Source organism: Pinus tabuliformis, chromosome 2_1, assembly GCF_031772625.1.
Source record: "Pinus tabuliformis cultivar Carrire ecotype Pingquan chromosome 2_1, CPIR1, whole genome shotgun sequence".
Lineage (NCBI taxonomy): Eukaryota > Viridiplantae > Streptophyta > Pinopsida > Pinales > Pinaceae > Pinus > Pinus tabuliformis.
The window spans coordinates 167,114,685-167,136,793 of record NC_142299.1 but is presented as its reverse complement, the minus strand read 5'-3'; the positions used below and the strand labels follow the sequence as shown (position 1 = coordinate 167,136,793).

General features: G+C 31.0%; 1 protein-coding gene across 1 annotated transcript; it reads right to left on the bottom strand.

Moving 5' to 3' along the window:
* Positions 1 to 10,244: 10,244 nt before the first annotated feature.
* LOC149199246 (uncharacterized) lies at positions 10,245 to 12,885 on the bottom strand. Its single transcript, XM_089399379.1, has 3 exons — positions 11,850 to 12,885; positions 11,214 to 11,596; positions 10,245 to 11,000 (listed from the first exon to the last, which is right to left on the bottom strand). The coding sequence occupies exons 1-3, from the start codon at positions 11,980 to 11,982 to the stop codon at positions 10,539 to 10,541; spliced, it is 978 nt and encodes a 325-aa protein (XP_089255505.1). The 5' UTR covers positions 11,983 to 12,885; the 3' UTR covers positions 10,245 to 10,538.
* Positions 12,886 to 22,109: the final 9,224 nt, after the last annotated feature.

Here is a 22,109-nt window from a genome sequence, read left to right as displayed (position 1 = left end):
ATATACAAAAGTTATTTGGAATTATTTACATGAAGAGGAGGGGGTTTTACAATCAAAGAAACAATTCAAAGAGGCAGAAAGATACGATTATCCCACTATTGTTTGCCCACACACCACATCCTATAGAAGAGGAAGGAAAAATCTAACACTTAAACATATTCGCTACGCAACCAATTGACCATTATGTTAATTAGAGATGCCATTTTTTTGAGATTGAACTCAAAACCTCACATATGTAAATATGGATCCCAAAAAAACTCATAAACCTAGGTGTTTTGCAATGGCCACTTATAAGGTGCTTTAGATCTTGGGAATTGACTTTCTATTTATATAGGTGCATAAGTGTAAGTAAGGCCTAACAAAACAAAACAATAAAAAATCATCTTAAACTCTTATTGTATGGTGTGTTAATTGGAGATGCCATTTTTTGGAGATTGCACTCAAAACCTCATATATGTAAATATGGATCCCAAAAAAACTCCTAAACCAAGGTGTTTTGTAACAACTACTTATGAGGTGCTTTAAATCTTGGGCATTGATTTTCTATTTATATGGGTACATAAGTGTAAGTAAGGTCTAACAAAACAAAATAATAAAAAATCATCTTAAACTCTTATTGTATGGTGTTCTTAGAAAGATGATAAATGCAACTATCTTTCTACGAGAAACACTAAAAATGGTGCATTGTACATGCTTCATAAATGTTTAGGATGAGGAGTACAACATGTAGACAAGATGTGAGTTCTCTATTTATGTAGTAAATATCATTGCAAGAATTTAACAACGCAAAAAATCATAATTTATACTTGTGTTGAATTTTGATCAATTTTTAGACAATGTAAATTGTTTTAAAAATAAGTAAAATCACAATATGTAGAGAATATGAGATGTCTAATTATTTAGTAAACTTCCCTTTTGTTGCAAGAATCTAACAACATAGAAAATCAATATTTATACTTATTGGAATTTTTATCAATTTTAAAGCAATATAGATCACTTAAAAATTGGTAAAACAACTACAAACATTACTTTATTATACATGAAACTTAAATTAATGATAAAAATTTAATCATAAATTTAAACTTCTTTGAAATATTATCAATTTTTAAACCATATAAATCTATTTAAAAGTAAGCAAAACCATTCAAAACATTGTTTTATCACACATAAAACTTAAATTAAACATAAAACTTTAATCATGTTTATCAAATTCATATTAAACTTGTACACTTAAAAAAATATTTTACCATAAAATTAACCTATTCTCACTTATATTGTCATGTTATACATCATATGATAACAAGAATTCAAAATCTCTCACAACATCAAATACATTTTTATCTATCATTCTTAAAATCCCTCATAATAATTTCAAATACACTTTTAACCATTTTTCTAAAGACTACCACAACAAGAAATTAGGATCTAGGATCTGTCCCAACAAATTCAAATACGCTTTTAACCATATTGCTAAAAGACTTCATATCTAAATTTGAAGTTACATGAATCCATTGTAATTTTATATTGTCATGTTATACATCATATCACAACACGAATTTAAAATCTCTCACAACAGCAAGTGCACTTTTTAACTATAATTCTTATACATCATACCATAACAAGAAATTAAAATCCCTCACAACAACTTCAATACACTTTCAATCATATTTATAAAAAACAACCGCAACAAGAAATTAAGATATGTCCCAACAAAATTATTCAAATACACTTTTAACCATTTTTCTAAAAGACTACCATAACAAGAATTTAAGATCCCTCACAACAACTTCAAATGCACTTTTAACCATATTTCTAAAAAACTTCATATCTAGATTTGAAATTAAGATGAATCTATAGTAATTTTTATATTGTCATGTTATGCATCATACCACAACAAGAATTTAAATCTCTCACAACATCAAATTCACTTTTAACTATAATTCTTCTACATCATACTGCCACAAGAAATTAAAATCTCTCACAATAACTTCAAATACACTTTTAACCATATTTATAAAAGACTACCACAACAAGAAATTAAGATATGTCCCAACAAAATTATTCAAATACACTTTTAACCATATTTCTAGAAAACTTCGTATCTAAATTTGAAGTTAACATGAATCTATTGTATTTTTTATATTATCATGTTATGCATCATACCACAACAAGAATTTAAAATCTCTTACAACATCAAATTCAGTTTTACTATAATTCTTATACATCATATCACAACAAGAAATTAAAATCTCTCACAACAACTTCAAATACACTTTTAATCATTTTTCTAAAAGTCTACCATAACAAGAAATTAAGATCCCTCACAACAACTTCAAATGTTCAAATGCACTTTTAACCATATTTCTAAAATACTTCATATGTAGATTTGAAATTAAAATAAATCTATAGTAATTTTTATATTGTCATGTTATACATCATACTACAACAAGAATTTAAAATCTCTCACAACATCAAATTCAATTTTAACTATAATTCTTATACACCATAGCACAACAAGAAATTAAAATCCCTCAAACAACTTCAAATACACTTTTAACCATTTTTCTAAAAAAATACCATAACACGAAATTAAAATCCCTCACACCAACTTCAAATGCACTTTTAACCATATTTCTAAAAAAAACTTCATATCTAAATTTGAAATTAAAGCGAATCTATTGTGTTTATTTAACTCACATTTAACCTCAATAAAAGAGTATTATGATTTCTTTAACTCACATTTAACCTCAATAGAGTATTTAACTCACGTTTAACTTCAATAGACGGGGTTAAATTAATAAGGAGACATGTGGCTCTGGCACGACTGCAAGTACCTCTCTCGTCATTGACAGCAAGGCGCACTCAGAAGTAGAAACATCATCACCGGAGGCAACTCACAGCTCGTATGATCAGCGTAAGTACAAACCGTAAATGGAAAGGGATGGCCGCTGATGGCAAACCACACGGACTTACGGACGTACCCACCAGCCTGGTTCAGTGAGCATGGCTCTCAATCCAGAAACAGCAGTATTGCAACCACTGGTGGAACGGCAGATGCGCCAAGTGTGAAAAAAAAAAGCAGCTCAGGCAGTCCTGGCACTGGCAGGGACTGGGACACTTGGCGCTCCCCCGTTGTTAGCCAATGTAACAGCGCCAGCCTTCCCCCACACCCACAGGCGGAGACGATGTAATGAATACCCATCACATCCTCGTACAAAAAAGATGGCTCTGTACTTCACTGCACCAGAGAGACGCGCACTGCTCGCGTACGTAACCTCGCAAAAGGTCCTCCGCCCCAGTCGTCCCTGTTACCCACGGTTTTTCTGTAACATTTTTGCTCTGCAATCGGCAAGTTTTACTGTAACAACGTAAGATTGTCATTTGGTCATTTTGCTATGTAAAGTTCGCCGAGGATAAAGAATATCAATAACATTTTTTTGTCATTTTGGAAAAAAATTTAGGTTATGAATTCCATAAAGAATATAGTTGTTAGAGAATAGTGGTTGAGTTTAGTTAAATTTAGAGGTTTATTCTATGGTCAAGTGTAACAGGATGTGTAATTTAGTTGTTAAATTTAATTGAGTCAAGTGTTCATTTTATTGGCAGTACTAAATGATTGTAATTTCATCTATCTGTTTTATAATAAAAATAAAATATTTTATAAATTAAAAAATAATATGACTTATAATAAAAATAAAAAAAGAAATAAACAACATATTTAATTAGTTTTACTTTTCGAATCGAACCAAGTTTAATATATATATATATGATCACATGATATATAACTCTGGGTTGATCTACCCTGAAGGTAATCGAGCCCCTTGGCCCACTAGCTAGCGGAGGATGGACCTGACTTCCCGATGGGAGGGCACTGATTTTGACCAACTGAACTAACCCTTGGGACTTAATAATTATATATATTATATAAAGTAATTAAAAATTAAATTCTTATTATTATAACATTTCAAGTATCATTATTATTTTACATTTTTGACTCTTTTATTAAGGGTTAATTTCCAGTAGAGCAAATATTTGTTGGAATGGTATGTTTAAGTTATTTTATTCCATGTATTTAACAGAGTTTCAATAGGAGAGAGATTCATCTTAATAATCATCTCTCGAATTTTTATAGGGATGCAATCTTTGGAGGTGCAAATTTGTTAAATTTTGCATTATAAAAAAATTTGCACCTCAAGAGAATTGTTCTTTCTCGGCTCTTGCTAGATCCCTCCTTAAGATGGATCTTCACTTAAAAAAAATTTGCACCTCAAAATAATTGATGGCTCTAGACTCTTGTTAGATCCATAGTTGAAATGAATCTTCAGTGATAAATTTAGTTATACTTTCGAATAACCTTTACAAAGTTAAATTTAGCAACTGGTAAATCATGTATATATGAACCAAAGATTAGCATGTCTATATTTAGGGGTTTTGAGTTTTTATAATCATATATAAGTTTTAATCAATGTAACCAACCAATTCAGTGAGTCAAAATTAACATTTCTAATTTTAGAAATTTTTGAATCTCTATAATCATGTAATTTTAAACAATTGAATCCAGCAATCACTGAGCGACAATTCATATTTAAATGTGTTATTTGAGATTTCCCTTTTCTGTCCATTTACCACAAGTTGCAGAGATTTTCCAAGGTCTTTTTTCTTGCTTAAAACAATATAAAGCTGCCATCTGATCATCTTCAAACTACTTGGTTTGATCTGTTGTATAATAATAATACTGTGATAGATCCTAGGTTGAAGGAGAAGTACAGATCTAAAGATAAAGATCCCAGACATCTAGTATGACAGTCTGGGAGATGTAAGCAACCTTTCGCAGAAATACGAAAAATCTTTTAAGATCTGTAAGCAATCTTAATCGACCCAAGCGATTAAATTACAGTCTGAAAAACAAATATTGAGTTTTTTGTTTTACAGTTTGGAGAGTGTCTAAATTTGCCGAATTCCGACGAGGCAGGGCGCGTTGGGTGCCGAGAATCGAACCCCTGACCTATCTCCCGAAGTGAACGCCGAACCAACCTGACACAGATTGGACGAGCGGGTCGAGGGCGGTGATTAAAATAAAAGAAATGTTGGCGTCCCCGTGGCTGGAGCTCCTTCAACGCTGTGGTCCTAACTTCATTCTTATTGGAAACACTTGACGTACTGGGCGATGCAGAAGTATGAGAGCAATCCATTCGCTTTTGCCTGTATTGTTTTTTCTGTTTTATCGGGGAGGGTGAGTGCGTTCTGAGTTTTTACATGCAAATTCATGCCGATGCGTCTTCCAATGAGAGGATATGAATCGACAGCAGACTAGACGGGGACTTGACATTGGGGCTGCAGGTACATTGTAACACACATACATTTATTCAAAATGGATCGATCATCGACGTCCTCACTCTCAGTCAGACTTGATTCGCTCAACAGCAAATTATAAGTAATGCTCCTCTGCCTCGTTTTCCAATGCCAGGGAAAGATATATCATTTTCCCATGCCCATTTTTCCAATACACTGTTTTCCTCATTTTTTTATAATATCACAAACCCAACCCCACCTCGTGACATATGTCTCTGCATCCAAACAGCTGGGGATCCGTTAGTCTTCTCCCGCCATTACAATTAGCGGACTTCAGGTAGGCCGCAGGACACGGTGCAAATGAAAACTAGGGTAGGTTCAGAATTCAAAATTCTTGAAATTTAGAATTTGGAAGATATTAAATTCATCAAAATGATGTAAAGTAAAAAGTAATGTATAAATTTATTTAAAGTTTTTAGTGAATTGGATGTTAAAATATTATTTATTCATTCATAAAAGGATGGGACCACAAGACAGGTCAGGAACAAATTTTTTTATCTAATAGTTTTGTGCTTTTTAATATGGTAAATTTTTTTCCTAAGCTGTTTTTAAAGAGATTTTTTGGAAGTTTTTTGTGGGTTTTTCTAGTCAAAATCAGGTAGCAATTTATTGAAATAGCAAGTTTGATAGCTAATTTCTGCACAATCAAAGCGTCCCAGGGGTTTTCCAGGGTGCTGAATCCAAATGTGCAGTTAAAAAACCATTTTAAATAATACAAATCAAGATTTAACCTCAATTTTTTCCAACGGTCACCGGAATCTCCAAAAAGTCGCACTAAAGACAACTCCTTTTTTTCTTGTTATCATTATAATTTTGTTGTAGTTTAATTGTTTTATTTTTTAGGTTTTTTTAATATATTTTTTTCCAAATTTATTGAAAATCCACTAAAAATTTGTTGAAATTACAAGTTTGATTTTTGAACTTTGTACAATCCAAGTGTTTTATAAGTTATGGGTTTTTGAGGTCATTGAATTCATATAAGTACTAAAAACAAATTTTAAACAACAAAAAAACATAATATAAATAAATTATTCACTCAATTCCCATTAAAAAATCTAAAATATAGAATAGTTAAATGTTTAGAATTTCTAAATAAAATCTCTCACACTAAAACATGTTTTAGGTTTAAATTTAAAAAAAAAATTAAACTTGAATTACATACTTTACATAATACTTTATAACATAACTATCTCCAATTAATTTTTTCTATAAACAAATTAGAATCTAAAAATATATATATAATTTAGATATATTTCAATTTTTTTTTAATATAGATTTGATTATAGTGTTATCCATTTCTTTTATATAAAAAGATTAGAATTATATATATATATATATATATATATATATATATATATTTAAAATAATTTGAATGGATTTTGAAAAAATGTTTCTAAAATTTTATCAAATGGTATTTTATTTTAATGTGAAATAGTTTATTTTTTTATATTAACTAATACCATTTTAATTTGACATAGTTTATTTTCTTATATTAACTTGATTATGGTGTTATAGCTTTTTATTTATAAAGAGTTAAAAGTTTAGAGTGATAAAAATTTTAAGAATTTAAATTAATTTATGGTCGTTTTATATACAAATGTTAAAATTGAGATGTATATAAAATTTTGATAAATTTTTAAATATTTAAATTAATTCAAATGGTGGTTGTTTGTTTTTTCCGATTAATTTATGACCTAGTTTCTTTTTATAAATAAATTTAAAATTTTATATAAAAAGTTAAATTTTTGATGTGTATAAAATTTTGATAAATATTTAAATTAATTTAAATGGTAGTCGTCTTTTTTTTCCAGTTAACTTATGATATAGTTTCTTTTTCATATGTAAAAGAGTTAAAATTTGTCTATTTAAAATTTTGATAGATTTTTCAGCTATTTAGATTATGTTGGCTCCATCATAGATGGAGTATTTTGAAAATGGTATCTTATCTCTAGAAAATTAAAGTTGAGATAGATTTAGAATTTTGATATTTTTTATAAATTTGGATATGAAGCATTATAGGATGTACATGGTATCTCATATATAGTGCGTTGAAGTTTGGATCAATTTTTAAAAATTAATAAACTTTAAAGACATTCACTCTATCATAAATATATCTTATAAAAATAGAAAATATCTATTAAATTAATTTAAAATTTTCATATATATATATATATATATATATATTTTTTAAATTTAATTATATTTAAAATTTAGAAAAAATATAAAAAAAATAAGCACTTTATCATCACTATATTATTTTGTAATATAAAAAAAATTAAAAAAAAAATTAATTTTGCTAATTTTTTTAAAAATGTGAATAACTTCAAACTTAAAAAACCCTCAAAATATTTAAATGGGTTCAAACTTAAAAAACCCTCAAAATATTAGTTCCATTCCATACCAAAAAAAAGTATCATTTTTAAATTTCAATAGGTTCAAACTTAAAAAACCCTCAAAATATTAGTTCCATTCCATACCCAAAAAAAATTTATCATTTTTAAATGACAGTCTCATATATAATTGTATCATTTTTAAAGGACAGTCTCATATATAAAAAGTTAAAAGTTAAATTGATTTTAGCATATTTAATATAATTTTTAAGAATTTTGGTTAATTTAGATTTGGACAAAAAATTTCAGTGGTTAACTCATGAGGGAGCTATGGTATATAAGGAGAAAGTTTAAATTAATTTAGAATTTTGACATTATAAAAATGTATTCTATAAGAATGTATTTGGTTTAAACTTAGAAAATTTGTTAAAGATAAATTCTATAAGATATATGTGATTTGATGATAATGTTTTATATAATTTATCTAGAATGATTTTATTTTTTAAGAATATAGATTAGTTTAAAATGGGTAGTTATTTTGGAGATATTTTATTATAAAAATAATGTATTTTATATATAAAAATAAAAATAAATTGATTTTTGTTTAATTTTTTTATTTATGATTCAGAATTTAAAAATTACTTATAAAATTATGTAGTTTAATTGTATTATATTTTGATTTTTTTTTTAATATGGAAATACAATATAGGACATTGTATTTTGTAATTATTTAAATTACATTTTTAAATATATAAATAGATGCAATGTCAAAATGACACTTGAATTATGTAAAACACACCACTTAAATCTATATTTCCAAAAAAACTTTGCTTATAGTGGAAAATAAAATAAGACATATAATAATAAGATTACTTCAAAATATGAACTCTATATAAATAAACCATCTTAAAACTAATCATATCATTTATATAACTAGCCTAGATTCATTTTAACTCTAGATTCCTAGAGGGATCCCTAGCTGCCTTTGTTAGATCCAAAGTTAGATAGATCTAGACTGGTTTATTTTCACTTTTTAAATAAATTGTATTCTACATAAATACCATGGTTTAGACTGGTTTATTTTCACTTTTTAAATAGATTGTATTCTACATAAATACCATGGTTTCTCATAGCATGACTGAATACTATAAAATTATTTTTATTTTGACTTTTTATTATTATTTCTATTTTTTCAAATACTATTATTTTTATTTGAAAGGTTAAATAAGACATTATATTACATTACATGTCTATCACACAAGAGCAGAGAATGCCTCTGAAACCAAAATAAAATCAAAATTTAAATTAATTTAAAATTTTTATAAATACCTTTCAAAGTGTGGAAAAAATAAAAGACTATCACTCCATCATAATTACCGTGTCTAAAAATGAGTTTACCTGCTAGTAAGTGCCAACAAGTTCATATAGTCAACTAAATTTAAAACAACAAATGTCGTGCCGTGAAGTAAAATCACATCATAACAGTCCACATCTCAAAAAGTTGATGAATTAACAATAATAATCAGGGAAAGAAGATCCTTTCCCCACAAGATTTAAAAAGATAATTTTACTACCATAAAAAGATTTATTTACTACCAAATTAGTTTATTCCGTCATGGACTAATGGCAAAAAGCCAGAGTCATTGTCGTGGTGGATTAAGCAACCGGAATATGTCAACGAACGCGTGCTGGGCCTTCACGTGCCTCGGGAGCTTGGCAAAATTGTGGAATATGTTTTCGCCTCAGCTGCTGCAACTGCTGACAAAATATTGCGGTGGCCGAGGCGCTATCGTCACCTCAACCCCGTCGTCACATGTTGGAATGCAACTGCACTCGAATGCAAACACGGGAAGCACGATTCCCGACCCCAGAAATACGCCGTTCCCTCTGCACATGCCTTTACCAAAAATCTCGTCTGTGAATTAGGCTACAGAAATGGTTGCGTTTATGAAAATTGTCACCGCTGAATTAGACTAAATTTAGCATATACAGTCAGACGCAGGGAGGGATTTAGAGCCATTAATCGCTAGCAATCATAATATTTTGACATATTTTCACAATACAATGTCAAGAAGTCCGGATATACTTGGATTTGCCAGACTGCGAATCTGTCAAGCTGCAGCCTTTTACTACACAACACAACAAATTCCCATCAAGAAAATTCGGACAACCATTCCTAATTGAGAAGATTCGGACAAAATGTTCCCTAATTTTTTCCTCGCACAATATGTTCCCAATTGCTTAATATGTGATCAAATTCGTGTTCGTTGGCTGTAAATTTTACTTCATTGAACCAGCTGTACCATGATTCCATCTGCACCCATTGTCTACATTCCAAGAATATTTTTACACTTTTACAGATAAGTTGATAATATCACCACCAACATTAACTCTATTTGCAGTATGAACTTTTGAATGAAGTTGAATAGTACACAACAAACTTTCTATTGTTGCCATGAAAACTACATATAAGGACTACCCAATTTGATGCAATAATTGTTCTTAATTTGGGAATGAAGACAAAGCCCTAGGGGACATGCGGAAAAAACATTTGTTTCTAAATAAATAAGAGACATTCCCATTGATTAAAAAAAAATATTATCTTTACATTCAGGGTCAATGAAATAAAGTCCGATACTTAGCGCTTTTCTCCCAGCCAAAGCCTTCAACACCTAGTCTATAACCAGAAGGTTCAGCTTAATGAGCAGCCTCATGACTGTAATTAAGCTTTCTGCAACAATTACCCAGCCAGAGGTCAAATTATATATAGAAAGTGTATAAGAAGAGATAGAAAAGGATTCCAACGGCTATATCTAGGTACACAGGTATTAATTACACTAATAGTTTTACACAACTTCAGCACCATGGCACATTGCCATATGGGTCGTCGAACCTAAGCATGTTGATACAGTTGTAAAACTCCTCTACTCCATCATCGTACTTGAGTTTAATCTGTTGTTCGTTGTACATGGCGTTTGAAGATTCCCCGTGGGACGTTTCAGGCAATCGGACCAGACTGGGCTCGTCGGTATAAGCTGCATGACTCGATCTTGTATCGCCATTTTCAGTACTTGTATCAGAGCTCCCAGAGAAATCTTTCATCTTCTTTGACACTTCTTCCTGCATGCATGATTCCTCCTGTATAGGTTTCTCTACTTCGCTCAGTGAATGGCTCGTCTCCGCAACAACTCTGTCAACATGTGTTTGAACATATTCCTCATGTTCAGTACTATCAGCTTTAATCTTGTTCAAGCCCATACCAGTTCCTGTCATTCCATTGTTTTTATAGCTTTCTAGCCTAGCAGTGAGCTGCGCAACCTGTTTATTTAAAAAAATTGTTATTCAACAAAAATTTCAGAATACACTCTATTTTTATCTTTATCTGGATTGCAAATTCATAGAACCCTTCTTAAACTCTTATGTAAACTTCTCCTTTTCTTCATACAATGTAATGTAAACTTCTTTGTAGTAACTAACAATACCCAACAAAGTTTAAAAAGGAATGAAACCCATTTTAGAGAAGAAGTAAACCTCGGCTTTGAGCTTCTCTTTTTCGGCTATAACTGTGTCAAATTCTTGCTTGAGAGCGTCGTAAACATGCTCAAGCTGCTTTGTCTTCCAGCGAGCTCGCCTGTTCTGAAACCAAACAGCCACCTGCCGTGGTTGCAGTCCAAGCTGCTGAGCTAACTGCATTTTCCTCTCGGGTTCGAGTTTGTTCTCCATCTCGAAGCTCTTTTCTAATGAACGAACCTGCTCTGCAGACAGCCTTCTCTTCTTCTCTAACTGCAGATTCGAAATAGAGTTGCCGAATTCAGCCATATTCTTCTCTTCCATGTCATCAGGATAGCAATCAAACATGCTGTAAAAGGGTCGTTTTGCAATATTGTTGCTCATTCGACTCCCTTCTTGCAGCCCTGCAATATATTGAATCACAAAATTTTGAGAATGTAGATTTTTACAGTTAATCATTAGATTTTTTTTTTTTTTCATTATCAATCAAATAGAAATTTAAGAAAACTGTAAAATCATGTAACTTAAAAAATTACGAAAAAAATTACTAACAATGGACACAAAAAGATTCAATATGATGAATCTGAAAAAAAAAAAATCAAAACTTAAAGTTTCAATGTGATAATCCAAAAGAAGAAGTTCAATTGTTTTACTCGCCTCTGAGAGAAGGAAGTGGACAGGAATTGAGCACTGTCAAGAGCGCATCAGTACCAGAGGCACCGCCACCTTCAGCTGCTTGCATAAACATAAAATTGCTTGGGTCCAAGCAAGGCCGCATATTCCACGCCATAATTTAAACTCTAATGCCGGACTCTAAACAATCTATCCCGCTTGTACTCCTCTGGACACTGTGATGACGACTACCCGACGCGACAAAGGGGGGAAAATTAATTGAGTACAAATCTTTTTTCAGGTCTATTTGCAACAATCTTGAAACTCAAATGGGCCTGGTGAACAGGGCGAGGACATGGAACTTGGAAATTGAAAGTGTCCTCTAAGGCCTATTTGTTGCACGACATACACACACGAACTACCATAAACAACAGCAGAACTTCAAACCCAATTCATGGAAGCCACCTATACTCCAAATTAATCAATTGTACTGGGCTTGCGATAGGACGAGCGAGAGCGCTTTTTTCAAAGAGAATTGCCCATCCCCGCATTGCTCTTATCATTACTAACAAAACTTTCTCGTTTCAGACGCCTAACCGAAGTGTTCCTCAGTCATGTTTCAGTCCTTGGCACTGGCTATGGCAATGGCCATGGCCATGGCATTGGACATTTTAGTTTGACAAGCAAGCTTTCAAGCAGAGGCTCTTGGTAGACAGAGAATCAGTGACATAGGTGGCCTTTTAAAGGGAAAGAGGAGCCCCGAATCCTGGTTGGAGCCGCCGTCATCTCACTGTCGTGGCAATCTCTGACAAAACTTTGACTACTCGACTAGAGAATTATAAAAAATTCTCAGCCCCCTTCTCATAGCCCCAGTCCCCCTCGTAGGGAGCCTAAGCTTCCATACATTCGAAACTTCGATTTATTTTTCAAAAATCTGAATCGATTCTCATGAAACTCAGATCTTATAAATGGGCAAACAATTCTCTTGTCAAACTTGGAGGAAAATTTAGAAGATTAGTCCTTCAAAAATCTTTACGCCAACGCCACAGGATTTTAGGAAAAGCTCTAGCGAGACATGCGTGCTAGCGCTCTACTGTGAAACGTTTTCCTCGTCGTCGGCAGTGGGAATTTAAAACACAAAAATAAAAATAAAAAGCCCAGAAAACAAATAGCCCTGGCGTGCCCGCATGTCGGCCTCAAACACTCGCCGCGGATCGTGCACAGCCGTTGGATAAGTCCGGACGCTATCCATTCATCGCCGAGTCATCACTTGACACGTAACAGCTGTCCTTGTTTTCACCAATCGACGAACGTCGCCAGCCTGACATGCAATTCATTCACACAGGCGAACAAGTATCCATGTCGAACGAAATCCCAAATGGGCTCTCAGAAGGGAAGAGGAGACACGGCACCTCAGGCGCTGGTAACGGATTGGAGTTGCATGCACTTTCTCCTTATTCAAACCCTCACCCCACTCCTTAGCCTCAGGTCATATCAACACGACCGACCACCATGTTGAGGTAAGTTTAGTCCATAGAGGAATCAATTTGGCTTGGAAAATAATAGAAATTTTGGTATGATTTGGAAAATTTGCCACTAAAATTTTTTAAAAGCATGTTTATAAATTTCAAGAGTTTTGAGTGGGTTTTTGATGGTGCTGAATCTATAAAAAAAAATCATATTTATAAGTTTCAAAATTTTGGGTGGGTTTTTGATGGCCCTGAATCTATAAAAAAAATCATGTTTACAACTTTCAAGATTTTGGGTGGGTTTTTGATGGTGCTAAATCTATAAAAAAATCATGTTTACAAGTTTCAAGATTTTGGGTGGGTTTTTGATGGTGCTGAGTCTATAAAAAGAATCATCAGATTCCAACCATTAATTGATGCCTCCCTAAACAACACATCCTTTGGAGGTGTGGTTTATTTCCCAATAAGGTTTTTAGAATTTCTATTAGATAGTTTAGATTTAATAATTTGAAAATATTTTTGGTCATATACACAATTTAATGGATGAAATCAAGATTTCCCAACAATTTTTCAGTTACAAAACTTAGGGAGTGTGATTATCATTGGAGTTAGAAATTTTCAGCATTACATAAATTAAGTTGCTGATAAATTAAATCACGTAGAGATGTTTTGATAGCTGGCTATTGTCATTTATCAGCCATTTAGTTTATATAATTGTGCTAATTTAGTCATAATTGGCGGATTTATTTTCTCTCAAATCATATTAACATGATTGACCTTACAATTCTCAATCTTACATAAATTAAATGGTTGATAAATTAAATGATACATAAATGTTTTAATAGCTATTAATGTTGATCGACATTTAATTTATATGAGTGCACTATAGTTTAGTCTCAATTATGGGATTTATTTTCTCTCAAATCTTATTAACCCTAGTCTGTGGGAATTGAACAGCAACATTGAAAATTGAAAAATTATTATTGTAACATTCTTTTCAAAATCTTTTTAAAATTTATTGAAATATGGTTAAAATTAAAAATCATTTCTTGAAATAGAGTTAAAATGAAATCCTATAGTACTTTTTTTCCTTTTAAATATTTTAGATAAGATAGGATGATCTTATAAGTGTCATTGAGTTTACATTGATTGCATATTTCTTCGTTTTATTCCTTTTAGATATTTTAGATAAGATAGAATGACCTTATCAATTTCATTGAGTTTATATTGATTGCATATTTCTTCATTTTATATAAAATGAGAGGATCTTATCAATTTCACTGAGTTGATATTGATGGCATATTTATATAATTTTAAAATAAAATGATACTTATCAATTCACCTAAATTTAATTGATTACTAATTCATTATATATAACTAGCATAAACAAAGTTGGTAGATTCTTTATATTAGTTATAAATTCTCTATATTCAACCAAATAATTAATTCTACTTCTTAAAAATGCCCATCAGTTTAATCGTAATTTATAATACATAACTTTCAATATAATAAAACTTAAAACATACATAATATTTATTCCAGAATCTCATCATCATTCTCATCAGTTAAATCATCATTTTATAATATATAACTTTTCACTATAGTAAAAAGTCCAACATACATAAAATTTATTGCAGAATCACAGCTCTTCAATATAGTAAAAATTTCAACCTACATAAAATTTATTGCAGAATCTCAACATCAGAAGCAGGAGGAGAGTCAATTTGCTGAGGAATAACTTACTCCGTTAAAGTAGGTCTGAGAGTGAAACTTGAGCATGAGTTAAATCATCATTTTATAATATATAACTCTTCACTATAGTAAAAAGTCCAACATACATAAAATTTATTGCAGAATCACAGCTCTTCAATATAGTAAAAATTTCAACCTACATAAAATTTATTGCAGAATCTCAACATCAGAAGCAGGAGGAGAGTCAATTTGCTGAGGAATAACTTACTCCGTTAAAGTAGGTCTGAGAGTGAAACTTGAGCATGGGGCCTTGAGCCTAGGCTGGTCCCCCATCAATTAAAACAAAAGTTTAGTCATTTTCAATTTGTGGCATAGTTTTGGTTGAATATCATAAAATAATTAGGCTCGTGAACTGTGGAAGCACGCCACTTATAAGCAATTGACAAGTGTAAATCAAAAAGGAGATGAGCACCGTGTGGAAAGTAACCCTTTTGGTCATCCAATGTATTTGAATATGCCCTTGTTATGATGAAGGGACACTTGTAACCTCACAGTGAAGGAGGGGACAGTTGGTTATAGAGGGACAATGGGGTCCACTTATCCAAGAAAAAACTTGCAGAGAGATGAGCAGGGAAGAACAATAGCAAGTTTAACCATATATATACATTTGATTGTACCAATAATTACTTCTTTTCATCTAAACATACCTCATTTTCAACAAATGTACTGCTGCAACTCATCCCAGTGACACCCCTATGAAGCTAAGCATAGAAGTAAAGATCTGTCCCAATACATTGTGTTGTGTTCTATAGATAGGAATTTACTACAATTAGATAATTTTGGTTTTCAACACATTCTTACTTTGATCCTACTTTAGAACTATCACCTTCACACGTTTTGGAAGTTGTTGACTCCTTTTCTCTTTAAATTAAAATATGTTACACCTTTCTAAGTACAACCTACTTCTTCAAAAAATCAATATTTTCAATCATTCTGCACCCAAATAGTGTGGGGTTTTTTTAAATGTAAATTGGGTGATTTAGGAAAGTTATAGGGTGGGGCAGTTTCTATAAAAGTGGATGTTTTTTTATTTAGGAAACTGATACTTCTAGAAAACCTAAATTTTATATAGTGAAAAAAGGGGTGGCCATAAGATTGTATAGTGAATCTCCTTTCGACAAGTATTGCTAATTTTCTACTCAACTAAGTAACAATGGACAACGCGAATTTTGACATTTATTGAAAAAAAGAAATTACCCAACCTTTGAAAATGAGCACGAGCCTAACAATATTAAATGATTGATGTCTTTTGTTCTCCTTTTTGCAGAGACACATCAGCATGCACGGTAAACTTTTTTCAAAAAGGTTTAAAATACAAAATAAGAGAAATTTTTGAAAATCTTATTTTAATGTTTATCTCTTTAGCACTGGATAAAAAAGATTCTGGTGCTTTCTTTAGCAGTGGATTGTTAATTTTTATTATTTTTAACAAATGATGAATTTTCATTAAAATAAATAAAATTACATCTATTTAGAAAATTAGAAAAATAATTTTAGATATAAAATAAAAGATTTTAAAATCAAAATGGAAAAAAAATAAAACCCAGTGGTTAATAAGACTTGTTAGGAATCCTATGAGAGATGTAAAGTATAGATAGTGTATTGTTTGAGGGAAGTGTTGTTGAAATGTACATAAATAGAAGAGGCCATTTCCCACTTCTTCCTGTTTTTGAGAATGCTAAGAGTATACAATAATTTGGAAGAGGAAATAGATTTGATACATTTGTATCCATTAAAATATTTAATGGAATATACATTTGTTTGAGTCTTCATCGACCTGAATTTAATGGACAAGATAGATGGAATTAAGAAAGTAATGATCTATTACAAAATTCAAAACAGCTATGCCTTTTTTTATATAAGTTAAATAGTTCAGGTTAATTGAGCAATGTTTATATTTAGGTAACCTTATATTTAGATAAAATAATAAAAAATTGAATAACTATTTTTAGTTATAAGGATAAAATTAAATATCAAATTTATTTTAAAAATACATTTATTTGGTTTAAAAAATATAATGTTGGTGTTGTTTTGTGTAATGAAATTTTAAATTATATGAAATTTATCTTATTTTCTTAAAACACTTATTCTAATTTTTATTGCTATTGGATCTTAATATACTTTAGAAAAAAGAATAAGGGATGAAAACAATATCGTAATATTATTTACAAGGAGAATCAATAACATAATTGTCTACGATACACCAAATTATAGTAAACAATCCAACTTAGATCCATTTTGTTTCATCAAGTTAGTTCCAAAAATAAAATGGGGCTTGAATCCAAAATGGTTATATACATACATTATCCCTTTCATGTAAGTCTACATTATGCGAGTGTACATTACATCATTTTTTAAATAATTGCTTTATTGACGGACCTTTTTAATTACCTTTCTAATCTCTTACAAAGACAACCAAGAGACTCACAGGGGATTCACTAGGGGAGCAATAGTATACCACCTGTATTCATATTGGGGGATATATATTGAGGAAAAAATGACATAGTATATTGAGCATACATTAGGGGTAAAGGGTTTTTATATTGGTGGGTATAAAAAATGGAGCTCAAAGTTAATGAAAAAATATAAAGGGGTATAAAAAATGTTAATGAAAAAATTTCCTACAATATGTAGTTAAAGTAACTTGTGGTTTTTTAAATTCGGAAGGTGTATTGAACTCGTATTGTTAGGGGGATAAATAATGTGATTTTTAAAGGTATTTTCCAATATGTAGTCAAATTAGGGGTATTGTTTAGTATGCCACAAATGCATGTGATATGTCAAAGGCCCATTAAGTGAAGCCCCCGTGAGGAGACTATGCATTTAAATATCAACCCATGGTTCATATACAACTTGCAAGTTACCATGCATTGTATATGCAAATCACTTTCTATTTTCATTGATTTGGTTTACATTTGTGATCTTAATGATTGCTTTTTTGGACAGAATACAGAGAACTCACAAGCTTACACTTTCTATTTTCATTGTTTTGGTTTACATTTGTAGTATTAATGATTACTCACAAGATTTGGCAATATTCTACAGAATGTGGAGTCCAAACCACACTTGCAATCAAATCCCTCGAGTGTTACAATACCCTTTTTAACGTTGTTCACTATCACTGGACAACAACCTTTGAAGAAAAATGGCTAGATATGTGATTTGTTGTAGGTGGTTTATGATGATTATGCAATCTCTGCTCAGAAATAAAGTCCTCTCTTGTTGAAACTTAATCGAAGTTCCAACGTCTAATTTCGATCAAAAACATAGCTTAAAGAGTTTGGTAGAGGAAAATAAGAGAAATAAGGTAATTAAGTATTCACACTGAATACTTAATCAATCAAATATGTAGATGCGTGTAGAATACTTATACAACCAAAAAAATATACATTCAAGAGATGAAAAAGGCGACAATTGAAGATGCAAAGGAGCTTATTTCAAACAGATGGTTCAATAAGCTAATCTCTCTAATGATAATAACTTCACGGTAGGTTGGCAGGGAGGTCAATACTCTAAGCTAACCTTCCTTAGCTCCTATGTTACTCTGAATATATGCAAAAATAAAGTATGAAAGCACTAGAAAAACTACAGAGGGAAAACAAATTCTGTCATGAACTGAAGCCAGAATACTTTAATTAAATCCCTGTCATAAAAGTCTTTACAAAAATGGCAGGGTTCTGGCATCAAAAGAAACCCTTTTACAAAGAAAATCAAATAATATATAGAGCATTACATCAAGCTAACCGTGTCTAGTTTTTTGGAATAAAAATATAAACATTTCACTAAAAATAAAATAATCTCTGAAAAACTGCAGGAAATTTGGAATTGCTGGAAAATCTCCTGTCTTCAATTTTGGAAATAAAAGTTTGAATCCTAATTTAGAGGCCTGAAATGTTGTTTATAAATCTATTGTGATCCTTTGACTGTAGGATTCTCTGCTTGGGATTGGAATGTGATTCCTTGATTGTTGATTTTGTTCCCTCAAATCTGGAAATTGGCTCACCGATTGCTGATTGATTGCCTTTATTCTTGATATTGGTTGCCCATATTTTGTCACAAACCTGCCTTAATCTTCTGTATGTTGATCTTTTACCTCATAATCTGGAGGTTGTTGAAGTTGTTCCCTAAAACTCAGTTAACATGTCCATAATCTAGTTGAATGATCCATTTTTATATAATTGATTAATCCCCTGTCATTTGATAAAATCCTTTAATTATCCTTTAGGTGCTCAGTCATTGTCAAAAATTTTGAAAATGATTTTAAAATCATTGATTTTTTGTTACTCTTTAATTTCAAAAATTATAAATCTTAAATTTTTGGGAATAAGATATAAAAATATTTCCCAAAAATCTATAAAATCATATTTCCATAAAAATAATTCCTGCCTTTGGTTTTGAAAAACCATGTATTCAATATAAAACCATGTCTTGTTTTGACCTGTAAAACTGTTCCTTTCCTCATGAATTTCATTAATCAACTCCTGAAATATTTCCTCAAATAATATTTGCTCTGTAAATCCATCCATGGTTTTGAAAACCATGTCCTATAATACTTATCCATTGTAGCATTTATTTGTTTATAAATTTCATAAGTTAAATTAAAAACAATTTACCCAAACCATTCATTGTTTTCATATTTAGTTTCTCCCACTATTGGTTTACTTATGAATAAATGAAACTTCATAAATAATGCTCCTTTTTATGTGAAAACCATCTACTGTTTTGCTTCCCCATGGCTTTAAAAACCATGTTTTGTTTTGCCATGATTGGTAAAATATCTTTTAGTTTCCCTTTTTACTTCTGTAAAATCTATGGATAATAATTTATTCAAATTCTCTTTTCATGTACTTTTTTCTTCTTTATAATTATTTTCTTCCTTATACCATTGGCTAAAAACATTGACTTATCTACTCTGTAAAATTTTCATTTTCACCTCTGTAAACTTATTTCAGAGGGAGGAAATCTCTTTATAATATTGGAATGATTTATTTTTAAATGTACTTTTGAAACATGTATTTTCATTTTACTTCATTTTACTCAGTCTCCTCTTACCTCCAATATTTCACCAGGAAGCTCATTTAAGATAAATAAGACTGTAAAAATGCTCTATCCATTATTTCCCTCGATACATACTTTATAATATAAAAAATTCCTTGCATACTTTGTAGACCTTCTTGCCTGTCATTTATAAATTTAAATCAATGTAAAAAATGTTTTTTACAACGGTCTTGGGGGGATAGTTGGTAAATGGTTTTGGAGGGTGGTCCTCAATGAACGAGAGAATGACAACTGTAAAAGTGAAACAACTTTGAGGAAGGGGGGAGGATGAAAATAGTAAAAAGAGGAGGCGGGGGGTAGGTTAAATTTCAAATAGGCAGCGCCCTGCAAACCATTGATTTAACATTTCACACATCTCGAGACAATTTATATAATGGTTTTTAATGTTTGAAATGCGGGGTGGGGTCATAGGTTTTATTTGACTCATTGACTTTGACTTGAGTTGTTGTTGTTGGCTAAGGTATATAACATGGATTTGGAAATTGGGTTTGGCCCAATAATTTTTAATAATAATTTAAAAAGAAATAATACTAACTTTATAAAAATATATATAATGATATATTTTAATAAATTAAAATTATTTAAAATAAAAATTATTATTTTTAGAAAAAGTAATAATATAACATCCTATATTAAACCATTTAACTCAAAATTTGTATGTATCTGAGACTCTCGCCAGAAGAAAATTTGAAAATTTTTGTAACTATTCTTGGTGTAAGAAAAAGTTACAACATCATGCTCCAACTGGGGACTACTGCTCCATGTGGGATGCAAAGAACTAGTAGTCCAACTGCTTTTATTTTGTTGGGCATGGAGTCATTATCAAAATTAATTTCCTACACGTATGATAAAAACCTATAACCAACAATATGAAATCTAGAATATGTGCCCTGAAACCTATAAACTTTAATATAAAATCAAATTATTAGCTATTTAATTTACAAGTAAGAACATCAACACTTAATCTATTGGGCTAGTGGAGTCAATAGTCAACAAATTTTCTTCTTCCCATCTCCTGCAACTTATTTCACTTCAAGCAAACCAAACTACATACTGCAAACATGAAATACAAAATGAAACAATTGATGTTCTACTACACACTAAAATTGATTTATTCTAGAAATCACACACTACATATTGAATTATGAAAATTACCACATACTGAAACTGAATGATCTACTACAAACTGAAACTGAATGATCTACTGAACACTGAAACTAAATGATCTACTACACACTAAAACTGAATGATTTACTATTTCAATCCCACACATCTCTATCCAACTCAACTGAAAATATGTATTGTTAGGTGTAATAAAATTTCCAATGTAACCACGTGGGAAGTGGATTAACTAGAAGATCACTTTGCATGAAGCCGAAGATATGAAAAATATTTACAATATAAAACTCAAATTCCATAGGAAAATTATACTTACAACTGAATTATGAAGATTGCAAGTTTTTTTAAGATTTGAAACTTCTTGTCATTTCCATGAGGAATAAAAACATGCAGCTACATGTCATTATCATACTAAGAGATGCAATTGTCATTCTGAACCAACAACATCTGGAACCCGGTGGAATCACCATATAGAAAAAGTGGAGCTGCTACGTGAAGGAATTGCAATGAATATCAAATGCCTGCTCCTTGTTCACCAAAAAAGAGTAGGTATATTCGTGATCGTGACCCAGGGAAATATTTATTTGTTACTTCACTACTCGGGAATGACGCCAAATGTTGTATATGTTTCTCGAAGGTAGTTCTTGGTTGCAAAATTGCATCAAGAAACCAACACAACCAAATTTTAGGTTCAAGCTGGACCTTGAACCAGAGCGGGCTCCCTAGAGTGTTGCAAGGCCCTTTTTAATGTTGTTCACTATCACAGGACAACAACCTTTGAAGCACAATGGCCATATTTATGATCTATTAAAGGTGGTTGCTAATGAATATCCAATCAGTGCTCACAAATAAAGTCCTTTCTTGATGAAACATAATCAAAGTGCTAACATCTAATTCTGACAAAAAA

Bases quoted from the DNA above. Each gene is read 5' to 3' on its own strand.
- LOC149199246 (XM_089399379.1), bottom strand. From the start codon at position 11,982: ATGGCGTGGAATATGCGGCCTTGCTTGGACCCAAGCAATTTTATGTTT. The intron at 11,597-11,849 runs GCGAGTAAAACA...AATATATTGCAG, and splicing joins TCCACTTCCTTCTCTCAGAG to GGCTGCAAGAAGGGAGTCGA. The intron at 11,001-11,213 runs GTTTACTTCTTC...TTAAATAAACAG, and splicing joins AAGAGAAGCTCAAAGCCGAG to GTTGCGCAGCTCACTGCTAG.